This window comes from Oncorhynchus mykiss, chromosome 26 (assembly GCF_057628025.1).
Source record: "Oncorhynchus mykiss isolate SJ-2025 chromosome 26, ASM5762802v1, whole genome shotgun sequence".
In the NCBI taxonomy this organism is placed as follows: domain Eukaryota; kingdom Metazoa; phylum Chordata; class Actinopteri; order Salmoniformes; family Salmonidae; genus Oncorhynchus; species Oncorhynchus mykiss.
The window spans coordinates 51,462,187-51,478,596 of NC_143047.1; the positions used below are offsets into that span (position 1 = coordinate 51,462,187).

Sequence of the window (16,410 nt, forward strand, 5' to 3'; positions counted from 1 at the left end):
ACCCAAGGGGTGGGGGGGGGGGGGGGGGGCGCCAACCCAGACAGGATGACCACATCAGTGACTCAACCCACTCAGTTTGTAGGTCGTATTAGTTTGTAGGTCATATTAGTTTGTAGGTCATATTAGTTTGCAGGTCGTATTAGTTTGTTGGTCATATTAGTTTGTAGGTCATATTAGGTCATATTAGTTTGTAGGTCTGTTAGTTTGTAGACCGAACCGTTCGGACGCTACAGATGTTTTAATGACAAGACAGGTTTTCAGGATCTCTCCTGGTCTGACAAACACCACTCTTGCTCTGACACTTTTCACTAAAGAAGAGGAATTGCAACATCGGCTGATGTGGTGGATTGAGACACATCCAATGCACCTAACATCTCTAGCCTAAACAGACAGATTTTATGGGGATTGTTTTTTTACTGGATTTCTGCAGGGCTCCAAACATTTTAGACTAAGGGTTAAGAAACACAATTGGTTCAAGAAAATTGTAATTAAAAAAATAGACCAGGTTGCAAAATTGTTGGGAAGAGAGTCCAATGTATCAATTCCTTTATGATTTATGAACTGATACATAAAATGACCCCGGATTCAAAACTTAAGAGTTTTTCATTATTACACAACATTCTCTCAACCAATAGAATGTTATATACAGTGGGGAGAACAAGTATTTGAAACACTGCCGATTTTGCAGGTTTTCCTACTTACAAAGCATGTAGAACGTCTGTATTTTTTATCATAGGTACACTTCAACTGTGAGAGACGGAATCTAAAACAAAAATCCAGAAAATCACATTGTATGATTTGAAAGTAATTAATTTAGTACAGAAACCTTTGTTTGCAATTACAGAGATCATACGTTTCCTGTAGTTCTTGACCAGGTTTGCACACACTGCAGCAGGGATTTTGGCCCACTCCTCCATACAGACCTTCTCCAGATCCTTCAGGTTTCTGGGCTGTCGCTGGGCATTACGGACTTTCAGCTCCCTCCAAAGATGTCCTATTGGGTTCAGGTCTGGAGACTGGCTAGGTCACTCCAGGACCCTGAGATGCTTCTTATGGAGCCACTCCTTAGTTGCCCTGGCTGTGTGTTTCGGGTCCTTGTCATGCTGGAAGACCCAGCCACGACCCATCTTCAATGCTCTTACTGAGGGAAGGAGGTTGTTGGCCAAGATACATGGCCCCATCCATCCTCCCCTCAACACGGTGCAGTCGTCCTGTCCCCTTTGCAGAAAAGCATCCCCAAAGAATGATGTTTCCACCTCCATGCTTCACGGTTGGGATGGTGTTCTTGGGATTGTACTCATCCTTCTTCTTCCTCCAAACACAGCGAGTGGAGTTTAGACCAAAAAGCTATATTTTTGTCTCACCAGACCACATGACCTTCTCCCATTCCTCCTCTGGATCATCCAGATGGTCATTGGCAAACTTCAGACGGGCCTGGACATGCGCTGGCTTGAGCAGGGGGACCTTGCATGTGCTGCAGGATTTTAATCCATGACGGCGTAGTGTGTTACTAATGGTTTTCTTTGAGACTGTGGTCCCAGCTCTCTTCAGGTCATTGACCAGGTCCTGCCGTGTAGTTCTGGGCTGATCCCTCACCTTCCTCATGATCATTGATGCCCCACGAGGTGAGATCTTGCATGGAGCCCCAGACCGAGGGTGATTGACCGTCATCTTGAACTTCTTCCATGTTCTAATAATTGCGCCAACAGTTGTTGCCTTCTCACCAAGCTGCTTTCCTATTGTCATGTAGCCCATCCCAGCCTTGTGCAGGTCCACAATTTTATCTCTGATGTCCTTACACAGCTCTCTGGTCTTGGCCATTGTGGAGAGGTTGGAGTCTGTTTGATTGAGTGTGTGGACAGGTGTCTTTTATACAGGTAACAAGTTCAAACAGGTGCAGTTAATACAGGTAATGAGTGGAGAACAGGGAGCCTTCTTAAAGAAAAACTAAAAGGTCTGTGAGAACCGGAATTCTTACTGGTTGGTAGGTGATTAAATACTTATGTCATGCAATAAAATGCAAATTAATTACTTAAAAATCATACAATGTGATTTTCTGGATTTTTTTTTTGATTCCGTCTCTCACAGTTGAAGTGTACCCATGATAAAAATTACAGACCTCTACATGCTTTGTAAGAAGGAAAACCTGCAAAATTGGCAGTGTAACAAATACTTGTTCTCCCCACTGTATATGGGGGATACAACCATCCCAGCTCTGCAGATTTTGCTGCGTAGAGTCAGAATCATTAGATCACTCATTTTGGTACTGCCCATATGTGGCTTGTTTTGGTACTGCCCAAATGTAGCTCATTTTGGTACTGCCCAAATGTAGCTTATTTTGGTACAGCCCATATGTGGCTTATTTTGGTACAGCCCATATGTGGCTTGCTTTTGGTCACAGGTTCAGGAATTGCTGAGGCAGTGCTTTTTGCAAACACCACTGCTGGATGTTTTCAGAGACAGATGGGAGGAGTTGAGGGTAACTGGATGGTTTTCAGAGACAGATGGGAGGAGTTGAGGGTAACTGGATGGTTTTCAGAGACAGATGGGAGGAGTTGAGGGTAACTGGATGGTTTTCAGAGACAGATGGGAGGAGTTGAGGGTAACTGGATGGTTTTCAGAGACAGATGGGAGGAGTTGAGGGTAACTGGATGGTTTTCAGAGACAGATGGGAGGAGTTGAGGGTAACTGGATGGTTTTCAGAGACAGATGGGAGGAGTTGAGGGTAACTGGATGGTTTTCAGAGACAGATGGGAGGAGTTGAGGGTAACTGGATGGTTTTCAGAGACAGATGGGAGGAGTTGAGGGTAACTGGATGGTTTTCAGAGACAGATGGGAGGAGTTGAGGGTAACTGGATGGTTTTCAGAGACAGATGGGAGGAGTTGAGGGTAACTGGATGATTTTCAGAGACAGATGGGAGGAGTTGAGGGTAACTGGATGATTTTCAGAGACAGATGGGAGGAGTTGAGGGTAACTGGATGATTTTCAGAGACAGATGGGAGGAGTTGAGGGTAACTGGATGGTTTTCAGAGACAGATGGGAGGAGTTGAGGGTAACTGGATGGTTTTCAGAGACAGATGGGAGGAGTTGAGGGTAACTGGATGGTTTTCAGAGACAGATGGGAGGAGTTGAGGGTAACTGGATGATTTTCAGAGACAGATGGGAGGAGTTGAGGGTAACTGGATGGTTTTCAGAGACAGATGGGAGGAGTTGAGGGTAACTGGATGGTTTTCAGAGATAGATGGGAGAAGTTGAGGGTAACTGGATGGTTTTCAGAGACAGATGGGAGGAGTTGAGGGTAACTGGATGGTTTTCAGAGACAGATGGGAGGAGTTGAGGGTAACTGGATGGTTTTCAGAGACAGATGGGAGGAGTTGAGGGTAACTGGATGGTTTTCAGAGACAGATGGGAGGAGTTGAGGGTAACTGGATGGTTTTCAGAGACAGATGGGAGGAGTTGAGGGTAACTGGATGGTTTTCAGAGACAGATGGGAGGAGTTGAGGGTAACTGGATGGTTTTCAGAGACAGATGGGAGGAGTTGAGGGTAACTGGATGGTTTTCAGAGATAGATGGGAGGAGTTGAGGGGAGCTGAATGGTGGGACAAAAAATACTTAATATAAAATATACTGTGTCTGACATGTATATAGTATGTAACATGTATATAGTATGTAACATGTATATTGTATGTAACATGTATATAGTATGTAACATGTTTCTAGTGTGTAACATGTATATAGTATGTAACATGTATATAGTATGTATTAGATGTTAGTAGAAGCCTAAGTGTTGATGTCCATTAGTTTACTATAATGTGGGGAGGGGTGGTAGGGTCAGGGGCAAAATAATACATCAATATAATATAAATATATACATGGGGGATTGGAAATGATGCAGACAATTACACTGAGAGAAGCCACTATCTATCTGCAATATTAAATATGATCTACCCTCTAAAACAATATATATAAATAACAAATAGAACATTTAACTACATACTCTGCTGTTCTATTGTTCAGGTAATCATGTGGAATGATGTCCGATCATCATTTTGTTTTTGTTGTTTGAATTAACATCTTTGTTATAATATCGCCAACTGAAGTGGCAGTTTCACCTCTATGGATTCCTACTTTAAGGTCAGGGTCAAAAGGAGACATGAACTGGGTAATGGATGGACAGGTTGAGATATGACTAGGGAAGGGTGTAGTTTGAGGAGGAGGAAAGATAAAGTTCCTAGGAATACGTATTCTGTAGAACTCTGAATGGTGAATCATTTGCCAAAGTGTATAAAAGAGAAACTCAGATCTTCGATGTGACACTTTCTCCCAGAGAAGACACAATCTCCCAGAGAAGACACAATCTCCCAGAGAAGACACATTCTCCCAGAGAAGACATTATCTCCCAGAGAAGACACAATCTCCCAGAGAAGACACAATCTCCCAGAGAAGACACAATCTCCCAGAGAAGACACAATCTCCCAGAGAAGACACAATCTCCCAGAGAAGACACATTCTCCCAGAGAAGACACTATCTCCCAGAGAAGACACATTCTCCCAGAGAAGACACAATCTCCCAGAGAAGACACAATCTCCCAGAGAAGACACATTCTCCCAGAGAAGACACTATCTCCCAGAGAAGACACTATCTCCCAGAGAAGACACTATCTCCCAGAGAAGACACTATCTCCCAGAGAAGACACTCCAGAACAGAGGAAGAACTCAACATCGCAGGTAAAGAAATGACTTCCAATGAAAGGTTCTGATGTGTATATGAGTATGTCTGTGTTACTATAAAGGGCAGGGTGGTGGTGGGATACATGGGTTTCTCTTGTTCCACTAACACCATAACACCTGATTCAGATGATCAAAGAATCAGAGTCTTCTGATGTGTGAATGTGTGCTTTAGTTTTGTTTTGTCAGTTAACCAATTCATTTTACATCATTATAATGAATCATTTGACACAGCCGAGAACAACTGTCTGTTTTAGTATCTGTTTAGGGTGTTTTAGTATCTGTTTAGGTTGTTTTAGTATCTGTTTAGGGTGTTTTAGTATCTGTTTAGGGTGTTTTAGTATCTGTTTAGGGTGTTTTAGTATCTGTTTAGGGTGTTTTAGTATCTGTTTAGGCTGTTTTAGTATATGTTTAGGGTGTTTTAGTGCATCCTTAAAGTCTTCATTTTATCAAGCCTTGTTTCCCCTTTATGACCCCTGGAGAATATACTTAGTAAAGCTGGCCGCTAATTCCTTCATATTTTATACTTATCAGATGTCCTGGTCTTTGGTGTATTTAGTGTGTCATTTCATGCTTCATATGATGTGTTGACCAATGTCACAATGTATTCTTCCTTTACAGACACTTGTCTCCAACAACACAAAATGGCTTCCAAATACATCACAGAAATTGCCATCTCCACCACCCGTGAAATGGACCAACAGCTTCATGACCAAGACTATGACAAGATAAATGTCAACCTCAACTTAGGCACTTCATCCACCACCAGAGTTTACATCTGGTACAAAAAGGGCAATGGTAAACCCATCACCAGAGTCCAGTTTTCATTCACTGATGAAATGAAAGATGTCCTGAAAAAAGCAGGGTTCACTGAGCTCCCAGAAAACCTCAACCCTGGAACACAAGGAGACGTCATCCAGCTGTGGTACTCTAGTGGTGCAAGCCCTAAGTATGACATTCCCATTGAAGATCTCTTCCTCACCACTAATGAGCAAGAAGAGGCCCACCAATTCAAGCTTGGCTGGGAAAGGTTACCATGCAATCTGAACCGCAGTAACTCAGGAGATTTCATCACCCTCTGGTTGAAGAGAAAGAGTAAGACCTACATCTGTGACGTTGCTGCCGCCACCTCATTCCAACAACACATCAACCTTTCCAGTGAGGGCTACATCCGGCTGGATGAAGATCTCAGTAGAGGTTCTGGAGGAAAACCCATCTACCTCTGGTACCGTCAATCCACCACAGTGGGCGGCGGGATCACAGAGATGAATGCATGCATCAACCGTGAGCAGGATTCCATCCTAGTGGAGCGTGGTTTCACCGTGGTGAATGCTAACCTCAATGAGGGAACATGCGGTCAGCCAGTGTATGTCTGGTTCAAGAAAGATGGATCTCTCCCTATCAAGGCCTTGACCGTTACATCCAACCCTGATGTAACTGGCCCTTATGACGAGGCCGGCTTGATCCTCATCGATAAAAATCTGAATGCTGGCAACAGTGGTGTGCCCCTCTACCTCTGGTATGGCAAATAAAAACCTGAGTTGGAGAGGTAGAATCAGCCCCAAAATTTGGCCAGGTATTAGCTTTTGCATGGCAATATATCAGTTTAATTTTTAAATATTTTTCTGACACTCAATGTTGTCTTTTATGTCATAAAGTCACTGTCAGAGATAATTTAGAAAGTTTTCTTTAATGTTGTTTTCAATCAATTAACAATTGAATTATATAAATTATATTTTAGCAGCAGTTTAAGTCTTCTGAATATACCAAGGGGTTGTAAGGTTTTATATTGCATTTTGTTAGTCAGATATTATTTTGAAAAACCTGAGTAAAGTATTACACTTAAAATGATTCCTGTGTAACACTGATCATTCTGTTAATCAATAAAGAAAGCATAGCAAATGAGAACGTTGTACCTTTTAATTCATCAAATGCTTGACCTTAGCACAAAGTCCTGATAATACCTACTGTACATTACCATTTCTATTATAATGACCAGGAATGGGAGAGTACAAAGCTCACAAATGCACACTAAGGTTGATAATGTAAAAATCTGATAAATAACATAACTATATTTCTTTCACTGAGAACTCACATTTGACAGTTTGGGTGCCTTGCAGATTGTAGGATATGTTTTCTTTGACTTGATCATCCAGTCTTCTATCTATATGATTTGTTTCGGCTCTCAATGTAATATTTCCGTGGTGCAAAACAGCACAAATTTGAGAAAAATTAAAATACAATCAGCGTGATTAACTTTGAAACGTTTTTAACAAAGTGGGTTAAATCTGTAGTTTAAAAAAGGAGAAGCCACCCTGCCACTGATTTGGTAACCAGCTGAGGGATGGGGCTGGAGAAATGGAACCACTCAAATGCATAGATAGAGCTGTGGATGTAAGGACCGACCATCCATGATATCAACATTAGTTGTAACCACTCAAATGCATAGATAGAGCTGTGGATGTAAGGACTGACCATCCATGATATCAACATTAGTTGTAACCACGTTTTGAGGTCGTACAGTGTTTGTTTACAATTACATTGTTTACAAACAAAGTAAAGCAACATTGTGTTGTCATGAGAATCAATAATAAACAGTTGTTATGTTCACTGTTCAGCCCTTGTGTTTTATTGTTGTGTGTTCCCTTTGACTCACATTATCTGTCCTATGGGAGCCACCGTATCTGCTTCCTGTTATGAATGTGAGGAGAGTTGTAGCTAATAAACACCCCAGCAGTTTATAAAGAATTTAGTTGATCTCGTTCCTTCAACATAACAGTATTCTCTCTCTTTTTCTAGTTTTTTACCCCATTTTTCTCCCCAACTTCATGGAGTCCAATTGGTAGTTCCAGTCTTGTCTCGTGGCTGCACCATACGGACTCAGGATAGGCCGCACTGCTTCTTGACACAATGCCCACTTAACCCGGAAGCCAGCCGCACCAATGTGACGGAGGAAACACCGTGCACCTGGCGACCGTGTCAGCGTGCACTGTACCCGGCCTGCCACAGGAGACGCTAGTGTGCGATGGGACAAGGACATCCCTGTCTCCCAGAATCTCTAGTGGCACAGCTATCACTGCGATGCAGTGCCTTAGACCCCTACGCCACTAGGGAGCCCCGTAACAGTATTCTCAAGTATTCAAGGCCCTCCCCCGCCCTCCTTTTGGCAAATCTGACCACAACTCTATTTTGCTCTTCCCTTCCTATAGGCAGAAACTCAAACAGGAAGCAACTGTGCTAAGGACTAATCAACACTTCAGGATTGTTTTGATCACATACATTTTAGTACCCATATCAAAATTGTCTGTCCTGTCAACGGTACTGGAGTCCTTAGTTAGTAGGCAGCTGAAGGCCTACTTCCAAGAAAACAACTTCTTAAATGGAATGCAATCAGGTTTTAGGTCTGGCCACTGCACTGTTTCAGCAACATTGAAGGTTTTAAATGACATCCACTGTGCTCTTGACAAGAAGTTACATTGTGTGTCTGTCTTTATTGATTTCTCGAAGGCATTTGACACCGTGGACCATGCTGTGTTAGTGCAATGGTTAAAATACTGTGGAATTACTGGTCATGCTCTAGATTGGTTAATAAATTACATATCAAATCGTACACAATGTGTAATGGGGGATGGATGTAAATCTGAGTCCATAGAGGTGTGCTCAGGTGTTCCGCAAGGTTCTATTTTGGGTCCACTGTTGTTCATTTTGTATATCAACAACATTGGGGATTTGTATGCAGATGATACTGTTCTTTATTCAAGTGGTAGTAGTTTATTTTTAGCTTTTGAAAATGCTCAAAGAGCGTTCAACATCATACAACAGAATCTGTATGATTTAAAGCTGGTTCTAAATTCGGGTAAAACAAGATGCATGGTATTTTCAAATACCAGGCATGTTACTCATCATGTCGTTACTACATTGACTGGACATACTATAGAGCAAGTCAAAGTAGAAATAGTTTTAGTTACTCAGCACAGTGGTCCTGGAATTCTCTCCTGAACATTTTAAAATGTGATGATCTAGTTTCGTTGGTGGAGTTTAAACACTTGATCAATGTATATATCACAGGAGAGTGTAATTGTTTTTAGGACAGCTGTTTTTTAGTGGATAGGGGGGTGCTCCCTCTGCTGTTTCCTGAAGTCCACAATCATCTCCTTAGTTTTGTTGACGTTGAGTGTGAGGTTATTTTCCTGACACCACACTCCGAGGGCCCTCACCTCCTCCCTGTAGGCCGTCTTGTCGTTGTTGGTAATCAAGCCTACCACTGTAGTGTCGTCCGCAAACTTGATGATTGAGTTGGAGGCGTGCGTGGCCACGCAGTCGTGGGTGAACAGGGAGTACAGGAGAGGGCTCAGAACGCAGTGCTCATCATGAAGTGCTTTGAGAGACTAGTCAAGGATCATATCACCTCCACCTTACCTGTCACCCTAGACCCACTGTAATTTGCTTACCGCCCCAACAGGCCCACATACGATGTAATCGCCATCACACTGCCCTATCCCATCTGGACAAGAGGAATAGCTATGTAAGAATGCTGTTCATTGACTACAGCTCAGCATTCAACACCATAGTACCCTCCAATCTCATCATTAAGCTTGAAGCCCTAGGTCTTAACCCCGCCCTGTGCGATGGGTCCTGGACTTCCTGACGGGCCCTCCCCCAGGTGGCGAAGATAGGAAACTACACCTCCACTTTGCTGAACCTCAACACTGAGGCCCAACAATGGTGCGTGCTCATCCCCCCCCCCCCCCCTCTCGTCATTACCAACAATGACGAGACGGCCTACAGGGAGGAGGTGAGGGCTCTGGAAGTGTGGTTCCAGGAAAATAACCTCTCCCTCAACATCAACAAAACAAAGGAGATGATCATGGAAATCAGGAAATAGCAGAGGGTGCACCCCCATATCCACATCAACGGACAAACATCACAGACAAACTGAAATGGTCCACCCACACAGACGGTGTGGTGAAGAAGGCGCAACAGAGCCTCTTCAACCTCAGGAGGCTAAAGAATTTGGCTTGGCACCTAAAACCCTCACAAACTTTTACAGATGCACAATTGAGAGCATTCTGTATCACCGCCTTGTACAGCAACTGCACAGCCCGCAACCACAAGGCAATCCAGAAGGTGGTGCTGTGTGCCCAACGCATTACTGGGGGCAAACTGCACGCCCTCCAGGACAACTACAGCACACGTTGTCACAGGAAGTCCAAACAAATCATCAAGGACATCAACCACCTGAACCACTGCCTGGTCACCCCTCTATCATCCAGATGGCGAGGTCAGTACAGGTGCATCAAAGCAGGGACCGTGAGACTGAAAAACAGCTTCTATCTCAAGGCCATCAGACTATAAAACAGCTTCTATCTCAAGGCCATCAGACTATAAAACAGCTTCTATCTCAAGGCCATCAGACTGTTAAACAGCTATCACTAGCACATTAGAGGCTGCTGCCTATAGACAGACTAGAAATCACTGGCCACTATAAGGAATGGATCTCTAGTCACTTTAATAATGTTTACATATCTGGCATTACTCATCTCATGTGTATATATACTGTATTCTACTGTATCTCAGTCCATGCCGCTCTGACATCACTCGTCCATATATGTTCAGCTCTGGAAAAAATGAAGAGACCACTGCAAAATGATCAGTTTCTCTGGTTTTACTATTTATAGATGTTTTGGTAAAATTAACATTTTAGTTTTAAACGATGTACTACTGACAACATTTCTCCCAAATTACAAATAAAAATATTGTTATTTACGGCATTTATTTGAATAAAATGAAAACAAGTCAAAACAACAAAAAAGATCCGGTTTTGTCAGACCTCAAATAATACAATGAAAATAAGTTCATATTCATATTTTGTTCACATTGTAATTTTTCATGACAGTCTGACTTCAAACGTGCTGTTTTCTAAAGTATGTCCTAGTATTATTTCTTTGTTATTGTTTTATTTAACCTTTATTTAACTAGGCAAGTCAGATAAGAACAAATTCTTATTTACAATGACGGCCTAGGAACATGGCCAACATACCACGGCTGAGGGCTGTTCTTAATAAGATCCGAAAATGTGTGGTACAAGGCCAATATACCACGGCTGAGGGCTGTTCTTAATAAGATCAGAGAAGGTGTGGTACATGGCCAATATACCACGGCTGAGGGCTGTTCTTAAGATCCGAGAAGGTATGGTACACGGCCAATATACCACGGCTGAGGGCTGTTAGAGCTGGAGTATAGAGCTAGAGTATAGAGCTAGAGTATAGAGCTGGGGTTTAGAGCTAGAGTATAGAGCTAGAGTATAGAGCTGGGGTTTAGAGCTAGAGTATAGAGCTGGGGTTTAGAGCTAGAGTATAGAGCTGGGGTTTAGAGCTAGAGTATAGAGCTAGAGTATAGAGCTAGAGTATAGAGCTAGAGTTTAGAGCTGGGGTGTAGAGCTAGAGTATAGAGCTGGGGTTTAGAGCTAGAGTATAAAGCTGGGGTTTAGAGCTGGGGTTTAGAGCTGGGGTTTAGAGCTGTGGTTTAGAGCTGTAGTTTAGAGCTGTGGTTTAGAGCTAGAGTATAGAGCTAGAGTTTAGAGCTGGGGTATAGAGCTAGAGTATAGAGCTGGAGTTTAGAGCTAGAGTATAGAGCTGGGGTTTAGAGCTAGAGTATAGAGCTAGAGTATAGAGCTGGGGTTTAGAGCTAGAGTATAGAGCTGGGGTTTAGAGCTAGAGTATAGAGCTAGAGTATAGAGCTAGAGTATAGAGCTGTGGTTTAGAGCTAGAGTATAGAGCTGGGGTTTAGAGCTGGGGTTTAGAGCTAGTGTATAGAGCTGGGGTTTAGAGCTGGGGTTTAGAGCTAGAGTATAGAGCTGGGGTTTAGAGCTGGGGTTTAGAGCTTAGGTTTAGAACTAGAGTATAGAGCTGGGGATTAGAGCTGGGGTTTAGAGCTAGTTTAGAGCTAGAGTATAGAGCTGGGGTTTAGAGCTGGAGTATAGAGCTAGAGTATAGAGCTAAAGTATAGAGCTGTGGTTTAGAGCTAGAGTATAGAGCTGGGGTTTAGAGCTAGAGTATAGAGCTGGGGTTTGGAGCTGGGGTTTGGAGCTGGGGTTTAGAGCTAAAGTTTAGAGCTAGAGTATAGAGCTGGGGTTTAGAGCTAGAGTATAGATCTGGGGTTTAGAGCTAGAGTATAGAGCTGGGGTTTAGAGCTAGAGTATAGAGCTGGGGTTTAGAGCTAGAGTATAGAGCTGGGGTTTAGAGCTGTGGTTTAGAGCTGTGGTTTAGAGCTGGGGTTTAGAGCTGGGGTTTAGAGCTGGGGTTTAGAGCTAGTTTAGAGCTAGTTTAGAGCTGGGGTTTAGAGCTAGTTTAGAGCTGGGGTTTAGAGCTAGTTTAGAGCTGGGGTTTAGAGCTAGTTTAGAGCTAGTTTAGAGCTGGGGTTTAGAGCTGGAGTATAGAGCTAGAGTATAGAGCTAGAGTATAGAGCTGGGGTTTAGAGCTAGAGTATAGAGCTAGAGTATAGAGCTGGGGTTTAGAGCTAGAGTATAGAGCTGGGGTTTAGAGCTAGAGTATAGAGCTGGGGTTTAGAGCTAGAGTATAGAGCTAGAGTATAGAGCTAGAGTATAGAGCTAGAGTTTAGAGCTGGGGTGTAGAGCTAGAGTATAGAGCTGGGGTTTAGAGCTAGAGTATAAAGCTGGGGTTTAGAGCTGGGGTTTAGAGCTGGGGTTTAGAGCTGTGGTTTAGAGCTGTAGTTTAGAGCTGTGGTTTAGAGCTAGAGTATAGAGCTAGAGTTTAGAGCTGGGGTATAGAGCTAGAGTATAGAGCTGGAGTTTAGAGCTAGAGTATAGAGCTGGGGTTTAGAGCTAGAGTATAGAGCTAGAGTATAGAGCTGGGGTTTAGAGCTAGAGTATAGAGCTGGGGTTTAGAGCTAGAGTATAGAGCTAGAGTATAGAGCTAGAGTATAGAGCTGTGGTTTAGAGCTAGAGTATAGAGCTGGGGTTTAGAGCTGGGGTTTAGAGCTAGTGTATAGAGCTGGGGTTTAGAGCTGGGGTTTAGAGCTAGAGTATAGAGCTGGGGTTTAGAGCTGGGGTTTAGAGCTTAGGTTTAGAACTAGAGTATAGAGCTGGGGATTAGAGCTGGGGTTTAGAGCTAGTTTAGAGCTAGAGTATAGAGCTGGGGTTTAGAGCTGGAGTATAGAGCTAGAGTATAGAGCTAAAGTATAGAGCTGTGGTTTAGAGCTAGAGTATAGAGCTAGAGTATAGAGCTAGAGTATAGAGCTGGGGTTTAGAGCTAGAGTATAGAGCTAGAGTATAGAGCTGGGGTTTACAGCTGGGGTTTACAGCTAGTTTAGAGCTGGGGTTTAGAGCTAGTTTAGAGCTGGGGTTTATAGCTAATTTAGAGCTGGGGTTTACAGGTAGTTCATAGGGCACTGGTCAAAAGTAGTGCACAATATCGGGAATAGGGTGCAATTTCGGAAGTACCCCCTGTCTCTGCCCTGTGTCTGACTCCCCCTCAGCCAGCCCCAGGCTGTCACCCAACCTCTCCCCCTGTCAGGGCTCAAAGAAACGCAATGAAACAAATCAAATCACAATTTATTTAAAGTGCATATTAACAAAAAAAAAAGTGCATTTAAGCCTCAATACACTTTAGAGAAAAATAAAGTAGAATGTGATTGACAGGCGGTGAAGCCCCTCTTCTATTTCCAGACTCAGCCGGAGTCCCGAACGGCACCCTATTCCCTTTATAGTGCACTACTCTGGTCAAAAGTAGTGCACTATTTAGGGAATAGGGTGCCATTCAGGACGTACACCCAGACTCAATCATACAGTCGTTCCTGGGTCCAGACAGGCAGAAACATTAAAGTGGTTGAAGCAGAGAAGTCCTGTCTGCAGCCTCTCTCAAAGGTCAGACAGTGTTCTCTCCTCTCTCAAAGGTCAGACAGTGTTCTCTCCTGTCTCCTCAAAGGTCAGACAGTGTTCTCTCCTGTCTCCTCAAAGGTCAGACAGTGTTCTCTCCTCTCTCAAAGGTCAGACGGTGTTCTCTCCTCTCTCAAAGGTCAGACAGTGTTCTCTCCTGTCTCCTCAGTTCACCCTGGAGCACGGAGTTCATACAGAGGTACACAAGGCTACTAGCCTAGACTACCTGAATTAATTCACTTAATCATATGTCAATATTATTTCATGGTTGGACTTCAGAGAGAGATTTTTGTTCATTTGTGTGCAAATTGATAGTGTTAGTTTCAATAGCACAGTATTTGATATATTCACAAGGATAATTTATTTGTGCAAGTTCTCCCACTTAAAAAGATGAGAGAGGCCTGTAATTTTCATCATAGGTACACTTCAACTATGACAGACAAAATGAGAAAAAAAATATCCAGAAAATCACATTGTAGGATTTTTAATGAATTTATTTGCAAATTATGGTGGAAAATAAGTATTTGGTCAATAACAAAAGTTTATCTCAATACTTTGTTATATACCCTTTGTTGGCAATGACAGAGGTCAAACATTTCTGTAAGTCTTGTCGTGGAAATTTCCTCTATTTACCAAATCATGAGCGCAAACCAAAACACAAGTCAGAGTTAGTTATCAAAGTCCATATTTAATTATATGAGCTCTATCACAACCCTGTGACTCTCAGATAAATTCAGAGTCTATCAATGAATTCGCTGAGAGCCCCCTCTACATTGCAACTGAGATCCTTTAATAGCAAAGAACACACATAGTCAGACAGCATAGACATAATAAATCGTTCAGCTTTGTCTCCTTACTCAAACCCAGAACCATAAACCAATCCTCCATATCAACAGGCATATATCAAATTGTCATTTAGATACAACCAATTCTAAATACAACCAATCCTGGACAAGCTCACGGGGAGCATAGAATGATTCCAGACACTGCCATCCTCCTCTCCCCGATGGGAAAAGTAGGGAGTGACTGGCACACAGACACAGTGGAGCAAAAGATATGTTTACACATGATGACATCTTGACCTCTCCCCTCTCTGCGGCCCATGCAACTTAGTCTTGACATAGAACAGATAACTGCCAATGGCCACCACTATAGTACAACAAAATACATTCTTATGAGAAATAACTCATAAGCATATCATGAAAATAAAACATCTTATCTATGTTACCCACCAATTCTGATTATTCCCCAACAGTCTTCACAAGGTTTTCACACACTGTTGCTGGTATTTTGGCCCATTCCTCCATGCAGATCTCTTCTAGAGCAGTGATGTTTTGGGGCTGTTGCTGGGCAACACAGACTTTCAACTCCCTCCAAAGATTTTCTATGGGGTTGAGATCTGGAGACTGGCTAGGCCACTCCAGGACCTTGAAATGCTTCTTACGAAGCCACTCCTTCGTTGCCCGGGCGGTGTGTTTAGGATCATTGTCATGCTGAAAGACCCAGCCACGTTTCATCTTCAATGCCCTTGCTGATGGAAGGAGGTTTTCACTGAAAATCTCACGATACATGGCCCCATTCATTCTTTCCTTTACACGGATCAGTTGTCCTGGTCCCTTTGCAGAAAATAGCCTCAAAGCATGATGTTTCCACCCCCATGCTTCACAGTAGGTATGGTGTTCTTTGGATGCAACTCAGCATTCTTTGTCCTCCAAACATGACGAGTTTAGTTTTTACCAAAAAGTTATATTTTGGTTTCATCTGACCATATGACATTCTCCCAATCTTCTTCTGGATCATCCAAATGCTCTCTAGCAAACTTCAGACGGGCCTGGACATGTACTGGCTTAAGCAGGGGGACACGTCTGGCACTGCAGGATTTGAGTCCCTGGCGGCACAGTGTGTTACTGATGGTAGGCTTTGTTACTTTGGTCCCAGCTCTCTGCAGGTCATTCACTAGGTCCCCCCCCCCCCCCCCCCGTGTGGTTCTGGGATTTTTGCTCACCGTTCTTGTGATCATTTTGACCCCACGCGGTGAGATCTTGCGTGGAGCCCCAGATCGAGGGAGATTATCAGTGGTCTTGTATGTCTTGCATTTCCTAATAATTGCTTCCACAGTTGATTTCTTCAAACCAAGCTGCTTACCTATTGCAGATTCAGTCTTCCCAGCCTGGTACAGGTCTACAATTTTGTTTCTGGTGTCCTTTGACAGCTCTTTGGTCTTGGCCATAGTGGAGTCTGGAGTGTGACTGTTTGAGGTTGTGGACAGGTGTATTTTATACTGATAACAAGTTCAAACAGGTGCCATTAATACAGGTAACGAATGGAGGACAGAGGAGCCTCTTAAAGAAGAAGTTACAGGTCTGTGAGAGCCAGAAATCTTGCTTGTTTGTAGGTGACCAAATACTTATTTTCCACCATAATTTGCAAATAAATTCATAAAAAAATCCTACAATGTGATTTTCTGGATTTTTTTTCTCATTTTGTCTGTCCATAGTTGAAGTGTACCTATGATGAAAATTACAGGCCTCTCTCATCTTTTTAAGTGATAGAACTTGCACAATTGGTGGCTGACTAAATACTTTTTTGCCCAACTGTAACTTCAGAAGAATAGAGACACTGAATACGGTGACAAAATACCCTTCATTATTAAATCAAGCACAGCCTTCAGATACATTTGTCTCTTCATTAGATGTTCATCTGGCCTTGATCAAAATGATAGAGCAAGACGATGGTTACACAGTGTCCAAAACATTAGGAACACCTTCCTACTATTGAGTTACCC

At 42.9% G+C, this 16,410-nt stretch overlaps 1 protein-coding gene across 1 annotated transcript; it reads left to right on the plus strand.

Moving 5' to 3' along the window:
• The first annotated feature begins 4,296 nt into the window (after nucleotides 1-4,296).
• On the plus strand, nucleotides 4,297-7,341 carry LOC149971505 (uncharacterized). Its single transcript, XM_090221998.1, has 2 exons — nucleotides 4,297-4,729; nucleotides 5,351-7,341. Exon 2 carries the CDS (start codon nucleotides 5,374-5,376, stop codon nucleotides 6,259-6,261), a length of 888 nt encoding a protein of 295 aa, XP_090078124.1. The 5' UTR covers nucleotides 4,297-4,729; nucleotides 5,351-5,373; the 3' UTR covers nucleotides 6,262-7,341.
• The last annotated feature ends 9,069 nt before the right edge of the window (nucleotides 7,342-16,410 follow it).